Raw genomic sequence first — 22,517 nt, forward strand, 5'->3', positions numbered from 1 at the left:
ACACTTCAAAATAAAATCCACACTAGACTAAAAATACACTGCAGTTTTCAAAATAAAAGCCTCTGTTTCTGTTTGTCCACACTCAAATACGACACTGCTGTTTTCAAAATAAAAGTGTCTGTTTCTGTTTGTCCACACTAAACTAAAAAATCACTGTCGTTTTCAAAATAAAAGCCTCTCTTTCTGTTTGTCCACACTAAACTAAAAATCACTGCCGTTTTTCACTGGAGCATTCATGTCCCTGGGCTGAACACTTCAAAATAAAATCCACACTAGACTAAAAAAAAAAACACTGCAGTTTTCAAAATAAAAGCCTCTGTTTCTGTTTGCCCACACCCAAATATGACACTGCTGTTTTCAAAAATAAAAGTCTCTGTTTCTGTTTGTCCACACTAAACTAAAAAATCACTGCCGTTTTCAAAAATAAAAGCCTCTCTTTCTGTTTGTCCAGAATAAACTAAAAATCACTGCCGTTTTCAAAATGAAAGCCTCTGTTTCTCCACACTGAACTAAAAAGACACTGCAGTTTTCAAAAGCCCCTGTTTCTCCACACCAAACTAGAGAACACTTTTTGTTCACACTAAAATACAACACTGCAGTTTTCAAAATAAAAGCCTCTGTTTCTGTTTGTCCACCAAAATATGACACTGTAGTTTCCAAAATAAAAGCCTCTGTTTCTGTTTGTCCACACCAAAATATGACACTGCAGTTTCCAAAATAAAAGCCTCTGTTTCTGTTTGTCCAGGCTAAAACACAAAACTGTCGTTTTTCTAAATAAAAGCCTCTGTTTCGGTTTGTCTATACTAAAATACAACACTGCGGTTTTCACAATAAAAGCCCCTGTTACTGTTTGTCTAGGCTAAAACACAAAATGGTATTTTTTCAAAATAAAAGCCCCTGTTTGTGTTGAATGAATCTAATGAGAAACAGGAGGTTTGTCTCCTCCCCGTGAGCATAATCATCTGTCCCACACCATTACCTGTGGCTGTGACCTCTGACCCCTTTCCCTTAATCCCAGCACAGTCTGACTGACACACATCACTACCTGCGCAGAGTGAGCAGCTGCTCTGCGTGTGTCCCAGATCAGCTTTATCATCACACCATGACCTCTGACCTTACCGGAATGTCCCACAACCTGCAGATTAAAGACGGGACTCGCACCACGGAGGTCAGCTGACCTCGGTAATAGATGCAGCTCATGAGCCCATCAACAACAGCGTGTTCATCTTTTCCTCTTCCCTCTAAACTAAAGTGGTTCCTCCTGAAGACACAAAGTGTCCACAGGATCAGGACGTTCTGATCTCTTATCTTCACACTCTGCTGGGTTCAGGGACCATTACCAGCCTAAATGTCTGTAATAAAGACGTCAGTCCCTCCGCGTGTTTGTCCTCGTTCTTTCATCCTTCCTGCTGTAGCTCCGCCCCCTTCTTCCTCTCAGACACAGGTGCTGTAGCTCACATTAGCTGCAGCAGTAGCTTGTATAATTCAATAGTCAGAAGCTGTTGTTGTTAACAGGAGAGATCACCTGTCTGCAAACTCGTGATTATTCAGCTGACTCAGCACCTCATGTGTCCTCTCTTTTCAGCATAAAGAAGATATTTTTAATCCAAACTGACCCTGACCCTGACGGACATGATCCTGGACTTTTACCAACATGTTACACAGATGCATATAACGGCAGTGTTAGCTTCTCTACACTGGCTCCACCCACAGTTTAGAATTTAAAATCTTCTTCACGTACAAAAAACGTAATGATCAGACCGCTTCATACCTGAAAGACCTAGTCTTACCTTATCGCCCTAACAGATCACTTAGTTTCTGATCACCCTAACAGATCACTTATGGCGCATTTCCACCGGCTCTACTCGCCTCACCACGGCACGGTTTAAGTAGTGTTTCCACTAGCCTAGTACCTGGTACCAGGTACTATTTTTAGTACCTGCTCCAGCGAGGTTCCAAGCGTGCTTAAGTAGGTACTGTGCGATGATTGGTCAGACTGCCGGCCGCTGACTGGCTAGAGTCCCGTCACAGGAAGAGACCTCCCACATACAAATCAAGCCGAACAGCGCCGAACTGTAACTCACTTAAAACTGCTTAATAATCCTAACAACGTGGGTTAATCTCCAACAATTACCAGGGAAACCTCCATATTTAGCAGGAGTCTTTTAAAGTGGAGTGGTGTATTTAGGGACATCGCCGGCGATCGCGAGTGGGATCATAGACCGCTACCGCTGTAGTCTGTGGAGTAGGAGGCTGTACTCTGGTACTCTGGAGACATCAAGCCGAACTGTTGATCAGTTAAAACTACTTAACAATCCTAAAAACGTGGGTTAATCTCCAAAAACTCCAAGTCACAACTGACCAACAACTGACAACAACTGATCTACCACTGACTGACAACTGACCAACAACTGATTAACAACTGACCAACAACTGACAACAACTGACGGACTACTGACCTACAACTGACTGACACCTGAACAACAACTGACCTACAAGTGACCAACAACTGAACAATAACTGACCTACAACTGACAAATAACTGACCTACAACAGACCAACAACTTCTCTGAGGCTTCTGAGGCTCCAACAGGTTTGTGTGTGTGTTTGCAATGTTACAGCAGCCAATCACAACAAGGTGTCATCACTGAAGGCCGTCAGAGCAGTCACAACAAGATCACACAAAGTCACAACAAGATCACACAACATCATAACAGACAACACAGTCTACCAGAGTCTGAGATCCAGAACCACGACAAGATCAGACAACATCATAACAGACAACACAGTCTACCAGAGTCTGAGATCCAGAACCACGACAAGATCACACAACATCATAACAGACAACACAGAGTCATCAGAGTCTGAGATCCAGAACCACAAGGATGACAAACAGCTTTTACCCAGCCCCTGAACTGACTGATTTACATTACCACACCCCCACATCACTGAACTGCTGCTGTTAAAACCCTGAATAATTGTGCAATATTGTCGACTTGTTGCCTTACTATAATCTGTTTTAAGATTCTGTTGCTGTTTTAAGTCAAATGTTTAGTCTGTTTATATTTAAACATAGGTTTATATTTTTGTACAGTTAGCTTATTTTTTTTTAATTATTAATTGTTTACTTTATATAAATATAAACGTGCAAATGAACAATGTCACTGTGACAAGAAATATCTACACACACACGGGGCTCTGCTGCCCCCTGCTGGACGTACCATCTTAACACCATCATCCCGGCTCTGCTCCAGGAGAAGCTCTCCCAGCTGAGCGTGCCTGACTCCATCTGCAGGTGGATCACTGACTTCCTGTCTGACAGGAAGCAGCATGTGAAGCTGGGAAAACATGTCTCCGACTCACAGGTCATCAGCACCGGATCCCCCCAGGGCTGCGTTCTTTCTCCTCTGCTCTTCTCCCTGTACACAAACAGCTGCACCTCCAGTCACCAGTCCGTCAAGCTCCTGAAGTTCGCGGACGACACCACCCTCATCGGACTCATCTCTGATGGTGACGAGTCCGCCTACAGGTGGGAGGTTGACCAGCTGGTCACTTGGTGCAACCGAAACAACCTAGAGCTCAACGCTCTAAAGACAGTGGAGATGGTCGTGGACTTCAGGAAGAACTCAGCCTCACCTGCACCCATCAACCTCTGTGACTCCACAGTTGACACTGTGGATTCCTTTCGCTTCCTGGGAACTATCATCACCCAGGACCTCAAGTGGGAGCTGAACATCAGCTCTCTCATCAAAAAAGCCCAGCAGAGGATGTACTTCCTGCGGCAGCTGAAGAAATTCAACCTGCCAAAGACAATGATGGTGCACTTCTACTCCTCCATCATTGAGTCCATCCTCACCTCCTCCATCACCATCTGGTACGCTGCTGCCACGGCCAAGGACAAGGGCAGACTGCAGCGTGTCATTCGGTCTGCAGAGAAGGTGATCGGCTGCAATCTTCCATCTCTCCAGGACCTGTTCGCCTCCAGAACTCTGAGGCGTGCAGGAAAGATTATGGCTGATCCCTCCCACCCCGGACAGAAACTCTTTGAGTCACTCCCCTCTGGCAGGAGGCTGCGGTCCATCAGGACCAGAACCTCACGCCACAAGAACAGTTTTTTCTCGTCTGCCCGACACTCTGACTCCTCTCACTCCTCCTCTGCCTCTACATGTCACATTATCATAACATCCTTTTTATGTAACGTCATCACTGTGAACTTTGCACCTGGTGAATATTTCACTGTTACTCACTTCTGCCCAGTTGTACTGCTCTTTACTGCTCTTTCTGTAGTGCTCTTTTTCATCTTTAAAAAAACAAACAAACAAACATTTATATACTGTGTATATATACGTTTACTGTTCACTTAACCTTTTAAAATGTTGTATGCTTGTTATGCGCCAATGACACCAGAACAAATTCCTTGTATGTGCAAATCGCACTTGGCAATAAAGCTCTTCTGATTCTGATTCTGATTCTGAAACACATCAGTTCATCTGGACGCTGCTCTCAGATCAGCAACAGCAGGCAGTGGGCGGGGCCCAGATTCACTGGCCAATCGGGGTTGTTCTGGAGCGTTACCAAGGAAACAGCGTACGGGTCTGTGAGACGGTGGAAGATCGTAGCAGCAGCTAAAGGCTAACTGGCTAATACACCGGCTAAGTTTCGTCGTTAAAGGTTAAAAACAAAGAGCCGGTGTTTGATTCACGGGCCGCGGTCACGTGGTCTCCGTCATTCCAGCTCACGAGGCTCGCGCTGGACGTCGTTAGCACGTTAGCTTGTGGTTAGCATGTTAGCCGCGTTAGCTTGGTAAACAGTTAGCAGCAGTCAGCTCCGCGGTCTGCAGCGGACACGATGGACACGAGCTCACGCCTGGACTGAGACGCTCTTACCCCGGGTCTTTGAGGCGGCAGAGCCGCGGCCGGAGCACGGCAGAGCCGCAGCAGTCTGGGAGGACATGCAGCGGAGCGGAGGCCCAGTTAAACAGGCGAGTTAACCCGAGTTAACCAGGTGAGTTTACCAGGCGAGTTAACCAGAGGACTTAACTCTTTGTTCCATGTGATGAACAGAAATCATTGATTATCATTGATCAGAGATTAAGTCAGATTTGGATTATCTGATCACGTTTGTTCCACTCGTGGTTGTAGATCTAATTGTTGGTCCTTTGACCTTATAACATCTGACATGTAACAAACATTTGTAATCTGGATTAAATGCATTTACAGGATGGATTTGTGCAGCAGGAATCCCAACCGCACAGCGCCGGTGTTGGAGGCGGGCCCACCGCGCGTCGATGCCCCGCTCTGCTCCCGGACTAACGGCTGGGCGTGGCCTCCTCACCCCCTCCAGCTGTTGGCCTGGTTGCTTTACGTCTACTTCGCCGTCACCAGCCTCGGCGTATTCGTCCCGCTGCTGCCCGCTCACTGGATCCCTGCGGGCTACATCGTATCCTTACACTGACACAGGGGTCAGAGGTCATCATCGCAGATATCACATGTTTATTCACGTGTGTGAGTGAGTCCTAAACTGTGAGTCAGTGCACGGGCGTCATGTTCGTGTGTCACCTGTGTGTCCACGTGATGGCCGTGTCCGTCGACCCAGCCGACCGCAGCGTCAGAACCCACAACCACAGAGGTCCGGTCCCCGTGTTCGACCGCTCCAAACACGCACACGTCATCGAGAACTGCCACTGTTACCTGTGCCAGGTGGACGTGTGAGTCACAAACACACACAGGAGGTCACAGAGGTCATGAAGTTGCTTTAGGACGGTCTGATGAGTAATGGATGAGGGTTTTTAGGGTTAGGAGCTGGTTTTAGGGTCTGGTTAAAGGTCAGGGTCAGGAACCTGGTTTTAGGGTCTGGTTAAAGGTCAGGGTTAGGAGCTGGTTTTAGGTTTGGTTAAAGGTCAGGGTTAGGAACATGGTTTTAGGATCTGGTTAAAGGTCAGGGTTAGGAGCTGGTTTTAGTGTCTGGTTAAAGGTCAGAGTTAGGAGCTGGTTTTAGTGTCTGGTTAAAGGTCAGGGTTAGGAACCAGGTTTTAGTGTCTGGTTAAAGGTCACGGTTAGGAGCTGGTTTTAGTGTCTGGTTAAAGGTTAGGGTTAGGAGCTGGTTATAGGGTCAGGGTTAGGTTAGGGGTAGAGTGTCCTCACTATGAATGCTGTGTGTGTGTGTTGCAGAGCACCAAAATCGAAACACTGCAGCTCGTGTAACAAATGTGTGGCTGACTTTGATCATCACTGTCGATGGCTCAACAACTGTGTAGGAAGCAGAAACTACAGGTGAGAGACACACACACACACACACACCAGAGGCCAATTTCAGAAAGCAGGTTTAGTGAAAACTCTGAGTTAGTTAACCCTTGCGTGTGCCTCAGAGCGAGGACTTGAGGTGTATTTCCACCGGCTCTTCTCGCCTCGGCACAGGTACATACTCAACTCAACACATCCATTATTTCAGTCTGTACATCTACTTGTCTTAAGTCAGCACATATCTAACCTCCACACACACACACACACACATCACATCTGAATCAGTCAATCAAAAAACAATATTTTAGAGACGTCCCCAAAATCTAACAAATCATGTTTCCAGGGGAGCTCATGTGTCATGTCGGGGGGGGAGAGGGCTGACTCACAGTGACAACACTGTGACTGTGTGACATTAAGACTGTGTGTTACTGTAGACTTATCATCACCATCATCACTGTAGACCAGTGGTCACCAACGTGGTGCCCGCGAGCAGCCAACGAGGTGCCCGCGGGCTCATTTCACTTCACCTCACTTGTATGAATCCATATGATCGCTGAGTAAAATGTCCTTGATATTGTTTATAAAAACTGTGATAATCATTAGGAGTAAGCACTGGAATTAATGTGTATGCAATTGAATGCATAATATTTATCATTTAAATGGTAAACTGCATAAAATGTTAATATGGTAGCCCTCCATTATTCTCTAACCTTCAGGTAGCTCTCGGTCTCAAAAAGGTTGGTGACCCCTGCTGTAGACTCATCATCACTGTAGACTCATCATCACCATTATCACTGTAGAATCATCATCACCATCATCATTGTAGACTCATCACCGTCATCACTGTAGACTCATCATCACCATCATCACTGTAGACTCTCTCTGTACTGTAGACTCATCATCACTGTAGACCCTCTCTGTACTGTAGACTCATCATCGCTGTAGTCCCTCTCTGTACTGTAGAAATACTTTAACTTCACTGTAGTTTAAAAGTGACTTTTTAAACTACAGTGATAATAATACAGTGTTTTATAATAATAATAAGGTCCATAATAAACTATGTTTTCTCAGTTTGATCCATATTCTCATCTTCAGATTCCAGCTGAATAAAGATCTAATCTAATGTAACATAATGGTAGGACTGCAGCATTAATCATCATTAATGAAATGATGAACGAGTGAATTACACTGTACAGAATGTAATAGTGTTCATTTATTGAATTGTCTCTTCACATAAATGTCATGTGTTCATATTGCTGCTCAACTGGATTAAAATGGAGGCTGTGCTCTTTGTTTACCTGTTGCCATGGTGAATCATAGGCCGTTTCTCAATATCCATACTTGTGCGTACTTGTGCGTACTTGCGTACTCCCGTACTTGTGAAAACGTCATCAGCCTCAGTCCAAGTGCTGTTCCAATTCTCAAGTAAGCGAACAGCGAGGACGGTTCTCAAACCCGGAAGTGTTCTCGCTCCGCCCATGTTTACCAAGTATGTATCGGAGGTGACTTAAGCGTACTTGGGATGGCCATGTATCCCAGAATACATTTCGGTGGAGCATAGCAGCAGATAATAGAAATATAAATCTGAAATAAATATTTTTCTGTGTCCCTGAACAGTTTTAACATCATTTGAGGCGAGAAATTAGTCTTTTAGAATTCAAATATGTGGTTTGTGTATGAAGATATGACGTATTTATAGTTTGGCAGCGACGTTTGTCGGAGGTGATCAGCTCCACCTCTGTGGGCGCTCGGCGCTCACTGTGCCCGGCACAGAGCAGCGTTACCTCGGCCTGTCCTGATGAAATGATCCGCTGGCTCAGACGTCGCTGTCATTACATGCTCGGTGTGATCCATAGATTTGTTGTTGACGTGTTATTTTGATTTTAATGGAAACGTTTTGAAAGTTTGTATATTATTAATTTTTTTTAAATTGCAACTTTCAAAGTTAGATTTATATTAAAGTCGCACGGTCATTGTATCTGTACTTATATATCTGTACTATATAATATGTAAATATTAGCTATGTAGAGGAGTATATATTTGTACACATCATATATATATATATATATATATATATATATATATATATATATATATATACACACTACACTATTTAATGCTGTACTCTATCTATTTTCCACATTGTATTATTTGTATTGTATATTTTAATAGAAATACATTAATAAATGAAGTTAAATATTTAAAATGTAAAAATAATAACAACATGTATATGCATTTATTAAAAGTATTTCACATGTTCATTGATCAACACCGTAGGTAGCGGTAATGAGGCTGCAGCACCATTCAAACAGCAGAACAATACATACATACTTGCATACTTGAGTATTGAGAAACAACCACATACTTGTGTACTCCCGTACTTGGCAAGTATATACTCCCAGCTTACTTCTCAAGTATATACTTCCCAAGTTAGCAAGTACATACTTGCTAACTTGAGTATTGAGAAACGGCCTTAGTATCAGAGCTCCATTGATGATGGCTTTTTTCATTCTCACACACACACACACTTAACTCAGAGTGAACTGAACTAACAAAACTCAGAGTTGCTCAACCTAGAGTTAAGTTAACTCAGAGTTTGTTGAACCTGCTTTCTGAAACAGGCCACTGTTTAACCTGTTAATGTGTGTTGTGTACAGGTTGTTCCTCCACAGTGTTGGCTCCGCCCTTTTGGGCGTGTGTGTGGTTCTGGTCGTCTCCTCCTACGTCTTCATCGAGTTCTTCGTGGATCCGACTAAACTCCGCTCTGACAAACACTTCCTAGGTGAGATCTGACCTCTGACCTCCAGTGTTCTCACCTGCGGTGTAAGGAGACTCACCTGTATGTGTGTGTGTGTGTGTGTGTGTGTGTGTGTGTGTGTGTGTCAGTGAGGAACGACACAGGTGTGTGGTTCCTCTTCCTTCCTGTGACTCCGCTCAGATCAGCTGCTGCTGTGATTCCGTGTCTGGCTGCCGTTACCATGGCGCTGGGTCTGTTGTCGTCGGTGCTGCTGTGTCACCTGCTCTGCTTCCATGTATACCTGAGTACGAGCAGCACACACACACACACACACACACACGTGTCACATGTATGTGTGAGTGCACTCACATGTGTCCTCTCTCTCTCAGTGTGGAACAGACTCAGTACATATGAGTACATTGTGCGACAGCGTCATCGTCATGACAACAGAGACTTGAGGAAACCTGGATCAGTGAAGGAGACGGTGCGTGCGTGTGCGTGTGCGTGCGTGTGCGTGTGCGTGTGTGTGCTGTGGTCCTGACTGTGCTCTCTGCTGCCCCCCTCAGGACATGAATTATTCTGGGAGTCTGGGTTATACCAACCCACAGGTGAATGTGGAGGAACCGACCACTGTGTCTGTGCAGGGGGAGGCAGAGTGAGTCTCACACACACACACACACACACTGACCAGGTCCTGACACAGTATTCTGGACTCATGGACACAGGTTTCTCTGCAGTAAACAAACTTTACAAAGTGAAATTAATTGTGTGTGTTTTTCAGGTTCTTAGCCAATGGCAGAGTGATGAGTGTGTGTAGTCCTGTCATGGAGGAAGAAACTCCACCCACCATCTCTACACACACACAGGTACACGCTCACACACACATACACACGGTTGGACATTCATGACTTGAGGGGACATTGCATTGATTTACATTCATTTCCTGGAGACTTACTCTAACGTTAACCACAATTAGTACTGGCCTAATCCTAATCTTAACCCTGACCCTAATAGTAGAGCAGATTATTGCAGTTTTTCAGGAAAGTGGAAAGAAGTACCAAAATTGGCACAAATACTCCTTGGGGATTGTTCTTTTGTTAAAACCCATTAGCCACACAAAAATCAAGATGGCTGCCATTTTTTCCAAGATGGCCGCCAATTCAAGCTTTGAAATGCTTGCGAGAGTCTGGGCACTAGGGTCCGGGCACAAGAGTCCGGTGACGTATTTTCAACCGTAGAAGAAGAACTACTCTCGTTGTACAACCGATACGCTCAGCAGCTACAATGAGATAAGTTCTTCTTCTTCTTCAATATAAAGCAGGACACAGCACCAAACTTCACCGAAAGGAAGGAGCAGTGCCAACAATACGTATATAACTGTCTTTGTGTGCTTGTTCTGTCGTTTAGGGCAGCCTGTGGCCAAGGGGAAAGGGAACTTGACTTGTAACCGGAGGGTCGCCGGTTCAAATCCCCACCCGGCCAAAAAGGGCTGGGGTACCCCTGAGCAAGGTACCCAACCCCCAATGCTCCCCGGGCGCCACTCAGTGTGGCAGCCCACTGCTCCTAATTCTAGGATGGGTCAAAATGCAGAGGAATACTTTCCCTAAGGGGATTAATAAAAAAAACTTAGCCGGCTACAGGCTAAGCTACACGCTACGCTGGTGTTTCATTTGCATGTGTGTTTATCATCTCGGTAACCACAACGTTATCCAAGCTAAGGCGTCCTGCAGCAGACTGTCACTGTGTCACTGACTCTGGATCAAATGTGTAAGAGATTACGACATTACTCAATGTTCTCATTGCTAGCGGTGCAACCGTCTTTCCAGAGGGGGAGCTGTGGGTCTGAGAGCTGTCGTGCTAATGATGTCGCTTCCAGGTAGATGACCAATCACAAGACAGTCCGTGTTCTGTGGGTGTGGTTCTGGTCTGAAACAGCGCGGCTGACGAGAGCGTCAGTGATGAGACATTTACATCGACTCGTTTGTAGCAACGAAGACATGAAGACATTGGAAAACTTTGTGGTCACGATGTATGATGGATCCAGTAGAGCTGATGGTGTTGATGATGCAAGGCTTGACATGTTTGCTCGGAAGCAGAGGCCATAAGAAGCCATCCCTCCTACTCGAGCTGCTCTACTCCAACATGTATCGGGCAGGTTGCATATGGGCTCAATCATTAGTTTGTTGACCAGAAACACAAAGTTGGACCAAGAAAGGAGATCTGTGGCAGATCTTTTGGACCGATCTCACCCCTATTGCAGAAAGTTGCCAAGAACTGACCAAGGGTGGTTGGAAATTCGAACGTGGTGCAAATGCTAATGCTTTGATCTTACTTGCACAGTAGATGTGAAGATTAAGCTCTGTTCCATACGTTAGTTAGAGCATGGTTTAGGTGATTATATACTCTAACACAACTGTTGATTGGAGAATGTTAAGGTTTATTCACATTATAGACCTTTGCTCATAAGATTGTTTGATGTACAGTAGTAAGCAAAGGATTCAGCTCCTCATGAGCAAATAAATTGACCATTTTTGTACTTTTGTAATACACGTTTTGCTGGAATAATGTTGTGTTTGGGGTGGGGTGGAGTGGCTCAGTGGTTAAGACTGGTGACCTGTGTGTGAAAGATATCACGGTCACAAGTTTGACTCCACCCCTGGCTGATTGTACTCAATTCCATCGTAAGTCGCTTTGGATAAAAGCGTCTGCTAAATGACATGTAATGGGATGTGTTTTTGCATATTTTATACATTATTTTAGAGAGTAAATGGCAGGAAGAGATATAAAAAGGATTTCTGATTTATAAATTAGACATTTTACCTATCATTTGACACCAAAATCACTGAAATTGGCAAGATGAAATTCTGATGTGGAAGACGGTTGGATATGGCGGTCATCTTTAAAAATGTCCGCCATTTTGAAATGTACATGGCTAATGGGATTTTTCAAAAGAATGACCCCAGAGATACGTTCAGTCAAATTTTGGTGCTTCTTTCCAAATGTGAATGATTTTTTTGCTAATCTATTTTACTGTAACCTTAAAACATGTCTTCACCATGAAATATAGTCATTTATGTTGTGGGGACTTGATTTTTGTCCCCGTAAGGAAGACAAGTCCCTGTAATGTGAGTGTGTAACATTAGTAATACCTGCACACACACACACACACACGCACACCAGTGTCAGTTGGAGATTAAATTGTTTTTATTTTGACAGAAAAAGAAGAAAGTTTGTAAAATCACTTCAGAGGAAACGAGAGAACGATGTCAGAGTGCAGCCCCGCCCCCAGGTACGCGCACACACACACACACACACACAGTCTGAACAACAGGAAGTAGACCCGTGTCATGTTGTCTGTTGTGCAGCTGACCTCGGCACCGTGGCTCAGCGTCTTCCTGTCCCAGTGTTCCCTCTGAGGGCCCCCCTGCCCCCCCTGGCCCTGGTCCAGCCCACAGGCCCCGTCCAGGCCGCCGCCCCTCCTGCTGAGTACCACTCAGACTCGGCTGAGTCTCTGGAGGAGATCCCGGTGGTGTTGGCCAAACTGGGCTCCACTTCTGCCTGTGACACGGCCGCATCTTCACAGCGAGCGGTACCAGGGTTCCCCTTGCCCCCCCTGCCCTCCAGGACAAAGAGGAAGACGCCACTGTCCTCCTCCTCACACACAGCAGAGCTGAGGTTTGAGATGATGTCCACTCATCTTCCTGCTGTGTTTGTCAGTCGGGCGAGCGGCGAGGCCCAGGACCAAAGACTTGGTCCGAGCAGGTGGCAGACCAGCTCCAGACCCGGCTCCAGAGCAAAGACCTGAACTTTGTTTTTCTACTATCACACGTGTGTTGTGTTTATTTATTTACTTGACGTGATGTCATCACTTCTTCATACAGAACAACTTCATGTTTTTTTTAATCAATAAAAATGATTTTCATTGATCAGTCTGGAGCTCCCCCTACAGGCAGATGATGGTTGAGTCTGTTAGTGTGTGTGTGTGTGGTTGCATGTCATCCTCCCTCCCTGCTGTGTAGAGGGGTTGCCCTGGCAACGAATAATGACAACATAACAGAGCGGTAATGAGAAGTGTGTGTGTGCGTCATCATGTGACTTCCTCCCCAGAGACCCCGCACTCAACAACATGATGTCATTCTGAACTCCTCCCACACTCACAGCTGCTTCCTGTTCACTGACATGAGGTCATTTCCTGCGTCACTCTCACACACACACTCTTATCACTAACCTTAACTATAACCAGGAAATGACTAACACTAACTACCATTCAATCTTAGTTCTAAACTTTACCAGTTACTCATAAATGAGGATTTGCCTCATTAGGACCAGGTTTTGGTCTCCATGAGGATGACTGGTCCGGACAAGGTCAGTGTTTATGACAGAACACACACACACATGTGGCCACACCCAGAAGTGATATCGCAGCAGTTACTCTGAGGTCAGAGGTCAGTGTAACCCTGAATGTTTTTGTCCATCAGTCACATGACAGTGATGTCACACACGCACAAACTGAATTATTCAAATGATGTCATCTGAGGTCACATGGATCCTGGCACACCCCCCGCGCCCACTTCTCCCTCTCTCCCCCTCCCTCTCTTGTTTTATTGCCCACTGTTAGTCACTCTGAATGTCGTCATGGCGATGGAATAAACACATGACAACAAGTCCTCTGCACTTCAGAGCTCAGTTGAGCTGCTGCAGAGAGAGACAGAGGACAGACAGATCAGGTAAGACACTGCTCATTTCTATCTAACTAACTGATAGATAGATTGATTGATTGATAAGTATAGAGCACAGATGTGTGTGCAGGTGAGGACAGACTCACACACACACTGTGTTGCAGATCATGGCGCAGAGCTCGGACCTAGACCTGGACCTGGTCCTCGCAGCTTTTAAGAAGTTTGCCGTTCATGGAGACATGAAGGCGACGGGGGAGGAGCTGAACGGGAAGAACTGGAACAAACTGTGCAAAGACTGTAAGATCATCGACGGCAAGAACGTCACCGGCACCGACGTCGACATCATCTTCTCTAAAGTCAAGTGAGTGTTCACACCTGGGAAACCAGGACCACACCAGGAACCAGTCCCATTCTGTTCCAACAGGAAACTGCTGCTCCTCTCCTGGACTGTGGTGTGGGAGTGGTTTACAAACTTCAGTTTCCTGTTGGAAAAGTCTGTGATCATGTGACGCAGATATTGTAGACTTAAACTGTGGTAGGGCCCAGCAGGGGGCGCTCTGATGGTGTGTGTGTGTGTGCAGACAGAAGACGTCTCGGGTCATCACATATGAGGAGTTTCAAAAAGCTCTGCAGGAGCTCGCGCCAAAGAGGTTCAAAGGTCAAAGTAAAGAGGAGGCACTGGAGTCTATTTACAAGCTGGTGGAAGGGGGCGGGCCCACCAATATGGGTGTGACGGTGAGACCTGTTTGTGTGACAGTGTTCGTCACATGATACACAACCTGAACACAATCTGTGAAAACTGACACAAACTCTGACCTGAAACCTGAGCTTCATGTTTCAGGTTCAGTCCTGGCCCTAATGGATCTGATCAGAACTACTGTTCACACCTGCATGACTGTTCACACCTGCACGACTGTCCACACCTGCACGACTGTTCACACCTGTACGACTGTCCACACCTGTACCACTGTTCACACTGTCAACAACTGTTCACACCTGCACGCATTGTTCAAACCTGCACGGCTGTTCACACCTGAACTTCACACCCGCATGACTGTTCACACCCGCACAACCGTCCACACCCGACTGTTCACACCTGTACCACTGTCCACACCTCGCAACGCACTGTTCACACCCGTACGACTGTCCACACCATGTACCACCCACAACTGTTCACACCCGCACGACTGTTCACCCGTACCGTTCACACGCATGACTGTTCACACCTGCACAACCGTCCACACCTGACTGTTCACACTGTACCACTGTTCACACCTGCACGCACTGTTCAAACCCGCATGACTGTTCACACATGTATGACCGCCACACCTGCACTGTTCACACCTGGCTGTTCAAACCCGCACAACTGTTCACACTTCTGCACCACTGTTCACACCTGCATGGCTGTGCATGACTGTACAACTATTCACCCACTGTTCACACCCGCACAACTGTTCACCACTGTGTTGCTCACACCTGCAAGATTGTTCACACCCGCACAACTGTTCACACCCGTATGACTCCCACGCATCACCACACTGCCAACCGTTCACACCTGCAAGATTGTTCACACCTGTATGACTACCCACAACTGTTCACACCTGCACAACTGTTCACCACTGTTCACACCTGTATGACTACCTGCACAACTGTTCACACCTACCCACTGTTCACACCTGCATGACTGTTCACGATTGGTCACACCTGCACAACTGTTCACACCTGTATGACTACCTGCACGACTGTTCACATCTGCACGACTGTTCACACCTGTATGCTTGTTCACACCTGCATAACTGTTCACACCTGTACGACTGTTCACACCTGCATGACTGTTCACACCTGTGTGACATGAGCAGATTTCATTTACCTGTTCTTTTGGGTTTTCATCAGAAAGTGGCAAAGAAGGGGGCCGTGGACCGTCTCACAGACACATCCCGCTACACCGGATCACACAAGGAGCGTTTTGATGACAGTGGCCGGGGCAAAGGTCGCAAGGGCCGTGAAGAGATTGTGGAGAACACTGGCTACGTGGGAGCGTATAAGAACGCCGGGACATACGAGTCCAAGATGAAGGGAGAGAAATAAGGAGGCAGCTGTGTGTGTGTGATCATGTGATCATGTGATCAACTCAAACATGTGTCAGTGACACTGAGACATCTCAGATACTTCTGTGACCTGAGGCCTTATGCTAAGCTAACTACTCTCCTGGGGCTAATGCTAAGCTAACTACTCTCCTGAGGCTAATGCTAAGCTAACTGCTCTCCTGGGGCTAATTCTAAGCTAACTACTCTCCTGGGACTAATGCTAAGCTAACACATTACTCACGCTACACGTTACGCAACTCTTTCTGCTCCCCCCCTCTGCCTGTCTGTATGTATGTCTGCCTGTCTGTCTGCTTGTCTTCAGGCTGCAGCACTTTTCGATTCATGTCATTTAACAGGACGTTTTTAACAGGAAGTAAAAACCCAGTTTCTCTGAGGTCATGTGATCTGTCCTCACTGACCCACGTGTCTCAGGTGTGTGATGGTTCTCAGTGACATTTGGCCACACCTCCTCGATAGATCATGTCATTCATGTGTTATAAGACAAAGTGAACACTAGAGGGCACTGTACACCTTCTATAATGACTGGAGCTGTCTGACACAAGGACCTGGTCCTGCCACATCTCATCTGAATCCAGGCACCACCTGTCAGTCCTTATGTTTGATGACATCATCTTTGTGGTTTTTCCCCACAATTCAGTAAATGTGTTTATGTTAAAACTATATTTAATGAACAGAGTTTGTGAATATGTTACACGTCTGCAAATTTGTTAGTTATGTTTTGTTTTGGGTGTCACATATTTGTCATTTCCTGTTTTATTTTGGTGAGGTTTTAGGATTTCCTGTGGGTCTGCACTTCGACTACCTTGTCCTTGTCCTGTCTAATTACCTCGAGTGTTTGCACCTGGTATCACTCCCTGATTGTCAGCACCTGGTCCCCTTTCCCATTCTTTAGTCACTCACTGCCCTTTGTCAGTGTGTTTTTTTGTCTCCATGTTCCTCATTACATTGCTCATGCTTAGAGAGTTTAGAATCAAGTTGATCTAGTTTATGTTTCCATGTTTAGAGTCAAGATCCATGTTGATCTAGTTTTTGTTTTCTGGTTATAGGGTTTTCTTTGCCGTTTTCTCTTGCCTTCGGCATTCTTCTTTGTTCATGTTTTTGAGAGAGCAATAAAGCCTCATTTTGAGTTTATGTATCTGACTCAGTCTCATGCATTTTGGATACAAGCTCTGTGGTACTACTCCTGACAGTACGCACTGACTATAAATGGATTCAGCCGAGACCCACGCCATGAAGGACGCTATCAGCACCAGGAGGGACGGTTGTTTGAACATGATCAGAACCTGGCGGTGCTGAATCTAACAGTTCAGCAGCGTCCATACACAGATTCTTCAGATGTCACAGAACATTCAGCAAATATTCACTCACCTGGGACCTGTCCCCTCGTCGCCGATCGTCAGCTGTTTCCCCGCCATCGATGCAACCCGCGGTGAACAACACTCAACTTTCTGCCATTCTGCGATTGGGCTCCCCGACAAGTTCTCTGGGTCGTCGGGTGAGTGTCATCCTTTCATCCATCAGTGCAGGCTGCATTTCAAGTTAATGCCACAGACTTATAGCTCCGAACTGAACAAAGAAGCCTTCATTGTGTCTCATCTCACGGGCCGCAGAGGTAATGGATCGACATGCACCTGCCTCCCGCATGGCGGAAGAGTTGTTTTCAGCTCTCCGGAAGGTTTTCAACACCACTTTTCTGGCCATGGAGGTGGCCTGAGCCCTGGATAACCTGCACCAGAACCGTGACAGTGTTGGCGAATACGTCATCAAGTTCCGAGCAGCAGCAGCAGCGACGTTGGAGTGGAATGACGCGGCACTGCAACACTCTTTTCACCGAGGCTTGTCCGCTGCTATCAAGGACACTCTGGCGCCCCTCGAAAGTCCTCCTGATCTGGACCCGTTGATCGACCTGGCGATCCGGTTGGGTTTCCAGCTTCGAGAGCGGGAGAAGGAGAGGAGACAGGAGCACGTGGTCATAGATCCCCATGGATAGCCCCCAGATTGTCGCCCCCAGTTCCGACACTACTCCATGAGTCCCTGCCCTCCGCTGAGCCGGGCGAGCCCTTGCAGCTCGGCCGTACCCGACTTGCTCCGGAGGAACGTCGGCGCCGCCAACGGGAGGAGCGATGTTTCCACTGCGGACAACTGGGACACCAAAGAGCTTCAAGCCCGGTAGGCACGTCACGCACCACCACCCTGAGTGGACACTATTTACCGGGACACATAACACGCAGACTCACCAGCATTACTGTGGGAGTGGGAGAGACTATGCGTCAGGTAGACATTTTAGTTGACTCCGGGGCTGAAGAGAACTTTATAGACTCCACTCTGGTCCAATGCCGATGTCTCATGCTGAACTGTGTTCAGCTTCCTGCACCAATCACGGCCAATGCGTTAAATGGACACAAACTATTTGAGATCAGTCATCGCACAGATCTGATGTGATCCGAGTGACTATTAATTCACACGACAGTCCGGCCTCCTCAGGGGCTGCTCCAACCTCTACCGACGCCCAGCCGACCCTGGGCAGACATAGCCTTGGACTTCGTCACCGGTCTACCAGCGTCAAAGGGCAACACCACCATCCTGACGGTGGTAGACCGGTTTTCCAAGATGGTCCATTTCGTGGCGCTCCCCAAGCTTCCCTCAGCAAAGGAAACGGAAATCATCCTTCTCCACGAGGTGGTCCGTAACCACGGCATCTCAAAGGACGTGCTTTCAGACCAGCGATCTCAGTTCGGCACCCAGCACCAGTTACTGTTACACGTCTGCAAATTTGTTAGTTATGTTTTGTTTTGGGAGTCACGTTTTTGTCATTTCCTGTTTTATTTTGGTGAGGTTTTAGGATTTCCTGTGGGTCTGCACTTCGTCTACCTTGTCCTGTCTAATTACCTTGAGTGTTTGCACCTGGTATCACTCCCTGATTGTCAACACCTGATCCCCTTTCCCCTTCTTTAGTCACTCACCCCCCTTTTTGTTTGAAGCAGCAGCTTCAGACGCAGACTCTTCATACAAAGAGCGTACGCGTATATGGTGGAGTGGCTCAGTGGTTAAGACTGGTACCCTGTGTGTGAAAGACATTACATTACATTACATTACATGTCATTTAGCAGACGCTTTTATCCAAAGCGACTTACAATGGAATCAAGTACAATTAGCCAGATTAGACATCATGGTCGCATGTTCGATTCCACCCCTGGCTGATTGTACTCAATTCCATTGTGAGTTGCTTTGGATAAAAGCGTGAAGTGACATTTAATGTAATGTATGTTATTTTGTTTGCATTGGTCAGTTTATTGTTGCACACTATGATGTTACATTGTTGAGACTGTAATTATATGAAATTGTAAAGTGCTTTTACAGTGTAGATGCAGACATCACATTTTATTTCAGACTGTTTTTTAAATGAATAACATGTAAAAACACACACACATAGGAACCAGGTATCAAACTACCAAACTGCTAAAAAGTCAAAGTGAACATGAGAAGAAAAGACTGCGTTATGTGACACCTGTGGTTAAACTGTGTGACTGTGAGCGCCCCCTGGCTCCAGCAGGTGAAACAACGCTCAGATTTACCTTCAATCACCATTTATTTAATCTGCAGCGTCCACTAATCCTGATTACAGAGAGAGGACGGGTCTCCCTCTGTCCTCTGTCTCCCACAGACGCCTGAACGCATCACAGGCTGCAAGACACACACTGGAGAGGACCTAGGAGATACTAGAGGACAGAGGAGACACCAGAGGATGACCATGGACAGCAGAGGCAGGAGAGTGTCGAACGGATCCTTCAAACGCTCGTCCGTTAAACGCAGCGCGTCCTCTGGATCACAGAAGGTAAGACTCACCTGAAACAACTGATCATGTGAACTCATCACTGACCACAGCTCACTCATCAATAATCCTTGGCTGCTTCTGATTTCCACTTCCTGTCTGTTCAAAATTAAAGAGTGAAACAAAAATAATCTAATATAACCAGATAATCCAGATTCTTGTAGTTCTCACTGTAATCTGTTGCACGTTAAAGTGTGTGTGTGTGTGTGTGTGACAAGTGACAAAATAAGGCATTTGATCAGGCAACAGTGGATCAACAACTGTGAGGACTGTGGTGTGGGAGAGTGAGAGGTTTACAAAAGTCTGTCTCACAGATAAAGACGTGATCATTTGACGTAGATAAAGACGAGGTAATGTGACGCAGATAGAGACGCGATCGTGCGACGCAGATGAAAACGCGATCGTGCGACGCAGGCGAAGACGCGACCGTGCGACACAAATAAAGACGAGATCACGTGACGCAGATAAAGACGCGATCACGTGACGCAGATAAAGACGCGATCACGTGACGCAGATAAAGACGCGATCACGTGACGTAGATAAAGACGTGATCATGTGACGCAGATAAAGACGCGATCACGTGACTAGCACTTCATAGTTTGGTTTACTTGAAGCTCTTACTTACTTCTAGCTCTTATTTGTACCCAAATGTTTAAATGCACTTTTGTAAATCGCTTTGGATAAAAGCGTTTGCTAAATGACATGTCAATGTAACGTAAAGATTGGATCCCTTTAAACATAGCAGTATCTTTGTGTCTTCATCCACAGAATCATTGTAGAAGTAGACTCTGTAGATTAGGACTACAATCACTTTACAGATTTAATCTCTTGTGTGTTTGGGATTAAAGGATTAATGCATACAGAAATGTAAAGCTCACTCTCTGAGTAATTAAACAGATAAGCGACATGAACAAAAGCTCAACTTTCATACTCTCTGAAGCCAACATGGCCGCCTCATCGTGTCAAATGTGATCACATGACACAACCTCACTGTTTGTCCTCAGGTCCACAGAGTCTGGATCGAGAGGACATTTGTGAAGAGAGACTGTGTCCATTTCATTCCCAGCAAAGACACCAGCAGGTACACGCTCTCACACACACGTGCGCACATAGACACTCACAGTGTGTGTGTCTTGTTTTATTTTGTTGTAGTTGTGGTCATTATTGTTGTTGTTGTTGTCGTCACTCAGGTGTAGTTGTGGTCAGCTCCTGGTCCAACACGCCTCCATCTCTCCAGTGGTCAAAGATGAAGGGGGCGGAGCTCTACTGGCCACGCCTGCAGAGAGGTGGACGCCCCTCAAACACACCCACACTTCACCCACTGACGCCTACGGAGTCATAGAGTTCCAGGGTGGAGGACATGTCAACAAGGCCATGGTACCATGGCAACAGCAGATGTGATGTTTGAATGAAGCAGGGGTGTCTGTCTCTGACCACGCCCCCTCTCTCCTCCTCCTCAGTACATCCGGGTCTCCTATGACTCGAGGCCGGACTCCCTGCTGCACATGATGGTGAAGGACTGGCAGCTGGAGCTGCCCACGCTCCTCATCTCTGTCCACGGAGGCCTCCAGAACTTTGACCTACCGCCCAAACTCAAGCAGGTGTTTGGAAAAGGACTCATCAAAGCCGCTGTCACCACGGGAGCCTGGATCTTCACAGGTGGAGTCAGCACAGGTACGAGCCCTCCTACTGGACACTTCAGGTACAACACGCCAGTCTTTTCATGAGATCCACGTCCCTCCTGTTTCAGGAGTGATCCGACATGTCGGAGACGCTCTGAAGGATCATTCATCAAAGTCTAGAGGGAAAGTGTGCGCCATCGGCATCGCACCGTGGGGGATCATCGAGAACAGGGAAGACCTGATCGGCAGAGACGTAAGCAAGACTGAACTGAACCGAATTGAACTGAACTGAACCAGACTGGACTGAACTAGATTCTGTGTTCCAGGTGATCAGACCCTACCAGACTATGTCTAATCCACTCAGTAAGCTGTCTGTGCTGAACAGTAGCCACTCCCACTTCATCCTGTCTGACAACGGCACCAGCGGGAAGTATGGCGCTGAGGTCCGCCTCCGCCGCCAGCTGGAGAAACACATCGCTCTGCAGAAGATTAACACACGTGAGTCATGTGGCTTGCTCTGTGGGAGGAGTTCTGATGTTTCTCTCCACAGAGAACCCAGCATGTAGAAACAGAACCGTGTCATGTGACCTGTGGGGTTTTTGTATGTGTGTGTGTTGCAGGTCTGGGTCAGGGTGTCCCTGTTGTGTGTCTGATCCTGGAGGGAGGTCCTAACGTGATCTCCATTGTCATGGAGAGTCTGAAGGAGGAGCCTCCGGTCCCCGTCGTGGTCTGTGATGGCAGCGGTCGAGCCTCTGACATCATTTCCTTTGCTCACAGATACTGTGAGGAGGACGGGTGAGGACATGACACACGCCGACCACGCGAGGCAGCACCGACACACGCGGGGCAGACACCACAACACCGACACACGCGAGGCAGCACCGACACACGCGAGGCAGACACCACAACACCGACACACGCGAGGCAGCACCGACACACGCGAGGCAGCAGGGGGCACTCACACTCAGCTCTGTCTCTCAGGTCGGTGAGTGACGGGGTCAAAGATCAGCTGCTTGTCACCGTCCAGAAAACGTTCAACTACAGCCGCAGTCAGGCGCAGCAGATCTTCCTCATGGTGATGGAGTGCATGAAGAAGAAAGCCCTGGTAGGTCACATGACTTCCCTCGTGGTCACGTGACCTCTGCATGAGACCTGTTCACTGTCACTTTACCATAATGACACAGGTTTTACCTTTGACCCCAAATTGCAGCTTAGTCCAGATTGTTCTTTATTTAATCCCACAATCCTCGGCTTCACCCTGAGAACAGCTGCAGCTGCTCGTCAATCATTCATGTGT

General features: G+C 46.8%; 3 protein-coding genes across 4 annotated transcripts; all 3 read left to right on the plus strand.

Annotated features, from left to right (window-relative positions):
* The first annotated feature begins 4,562 nt into the window (after window positions 1–4,562).
* Window positions 4,563–12,905, plus strand: zdhhc1 (zinc finger DHHC-type containing 1). Of its 2 annotated transcripts, none has more exons than XM_044030193.1 (11): window positions 4,563–5,004; window positions 5,220–5,439; window positions 5,532–5,707; window positions 6,171–6,272; window positions 8,900–9,024; window positions 9,129–9,284; window positions 9,369–9,463; window positions 9,546–9,634; window positions 9,761–9,845; window positions 12,196–12,268; window positions 12,345–12,905. In XM_044030193.1, exons 2-11 carry the CDS (start codon window positions 5,221–5,223, stop codon window positions 12,782–12,784), a joined length of 1,560 nt encoding a protein of 519 aa, XP_043886128.1. In that variant the 5' UTR covers window positions 4,563–5,004; window position 5,220; the 3' UTR covers window positions 12,785–12,905. The 2 variants fall into 2 exon arrangements, with proteins under 2 accessions (XP_043886128.1, XP_043886129.1); XM_044030194.1 differs by having other exon boundaries at window positions 4,563–4,981.
* A 658-nt stretch (window positions 12,906–13,563) lies between these two features.
* On the plus strand, window positions 13,564–16,897 carry LOC122772290 (tubulin polymerization-promoting protein family member 3-like). Its single transcript, XM_044030198.1, has 4 exons — window positions 13,564–13,706; window positions 13,823–14,019; window positions 14,240–14,393; window positions 15,552–16,897. The coding sequence occupies exons 2-4, from the start codon at window positions 13,826–13,828 to the stop codon at window positions 15,744–15,746; spliced, it is 543 nt and encodes a 180-aa protein (XP_043886133.1). The 5' UTR covers window positions 13,564–13,706; window positions 13,823–13,825; the 3' UTR covers window positions 15,747–16,897.
* Window positions 16,898–19,011: 2,114 nt separating this feature from the next.
* Window positions 19,012–22,469, plus strand: LOC122772288 (transient receptor potential cation channel subfamily M member 1-like). Its single transcript, XM_044030195.1, has 8 exons — window positions 19,012–19,601; window positions 20,603–20,679; window positions 20,789–20,975; window positions 21,059–21,272; window positions 21,349–21,473; window positions 21,547–21,718; window positions 21,841–22,015; window positions 22,202–22,469. Exons 1-8 carry the CDS (start codon window positions 19,512–19,514, stop codon window positions 22,356–22,358), a joined length of 1,197 nt encoding a protein of 398 aa, XP_043886130.1. The 5' UTR covers window positions 19,012–19,511; the 3' UTR covers window positions 22,359–22,469.
* The last annotated feature ends 48 nt before the right edge of the window (window positions 22,470–22,517 follow it).

This window comes from Solea senegalensis, linkage group LG7 (assembly GCF_019176455.1).
Source record: "Solea senegalensis isolate Sse05_10M linkage group LG7, IFAPA_SoseM_1, whole genome shotgun sequence".
NCBI lineage: Eukaryota > Metazoa > Chordata > Actinopteri > Pleuronectiformes > Soleidae > Solea > Solea senegalensis.

What these genes read in the sequence shown, in the direction of transcription:
- LOC122772288 (XM_044030195.1), top strand. Translation starts at nt 19,512, where the DNA reads ATGACCATGGACAGCAGAGGCAGGAGAGTGTCGAACGGATCCTTCAAA. An exon ending in CCCAGCAAAGACACCAGCAG is followed by an intron (nt 20,680 to 20,788) that starts GTACACGCTCTC and finishes GTCGTCACTCAG; the next exon opens with GTGTAGTTGTGGTCAGCTCC. An exon ending in TCTGCAGAAGATTAACACAC is followed by an intron (nt 21,719 to 21,840) that starts GTGAGTCATGTG and finishes TGTGTGTTGCAG; the next exon opens with GTCTGGGTCAGGGTGTCCCT.
- zdhhc1 (XM_044030193.1), top strand. Translation starts at nt 5,221, where the DNA reads ATGGATTTGTGCAGCAGGAATCCCAACCGCACAGCGCCGGTGTTGGAG. An exon ending in CTGGATCAGTGAAGGAGACG is followed by an intron (nt 9,464 to 9,545) that starts GTGCGTGCGTGT and finishes TGCCCCCCTCAG; the next exon opens with GACATGAATTATTCTGGGAG. An exon ending in GAGTGCAGCCCCGCCCCCAG is followed by an intron (nt 12,269 to 12,344) that starts GTACGCGCACAC and finishes TCTGTTGTGCAG; the next exon opens with CTGACCTCGGCACCGTGGCT.
- LOC122772290 (XM_044030198.1), top strand. Translation starts at nt 13,826, where the DNA reads ATGGCGCAGAGCTCGGACCTAGACCTGGACCTGGTCCTCGCAGCTTTT. An exon ending in ATCATCTTCTCTAAAGTCAA is followed by an intron (nt 14,020 to 14,239) that starts GTGAGTGTTCAC and finishes GTGTGTGTGCAG; the next exon opens with ACAGAAGACGTCTCGGGTCA. An exon ending in CCACCAATATGGGTGTGACG is followed by an intron (nt 14,394 to 15,551) that starts GTGAGACCTGTT and finishes GGTTTTCATCAG; the next exon opens with AAAGTGGCAAAGAAGGGGGC.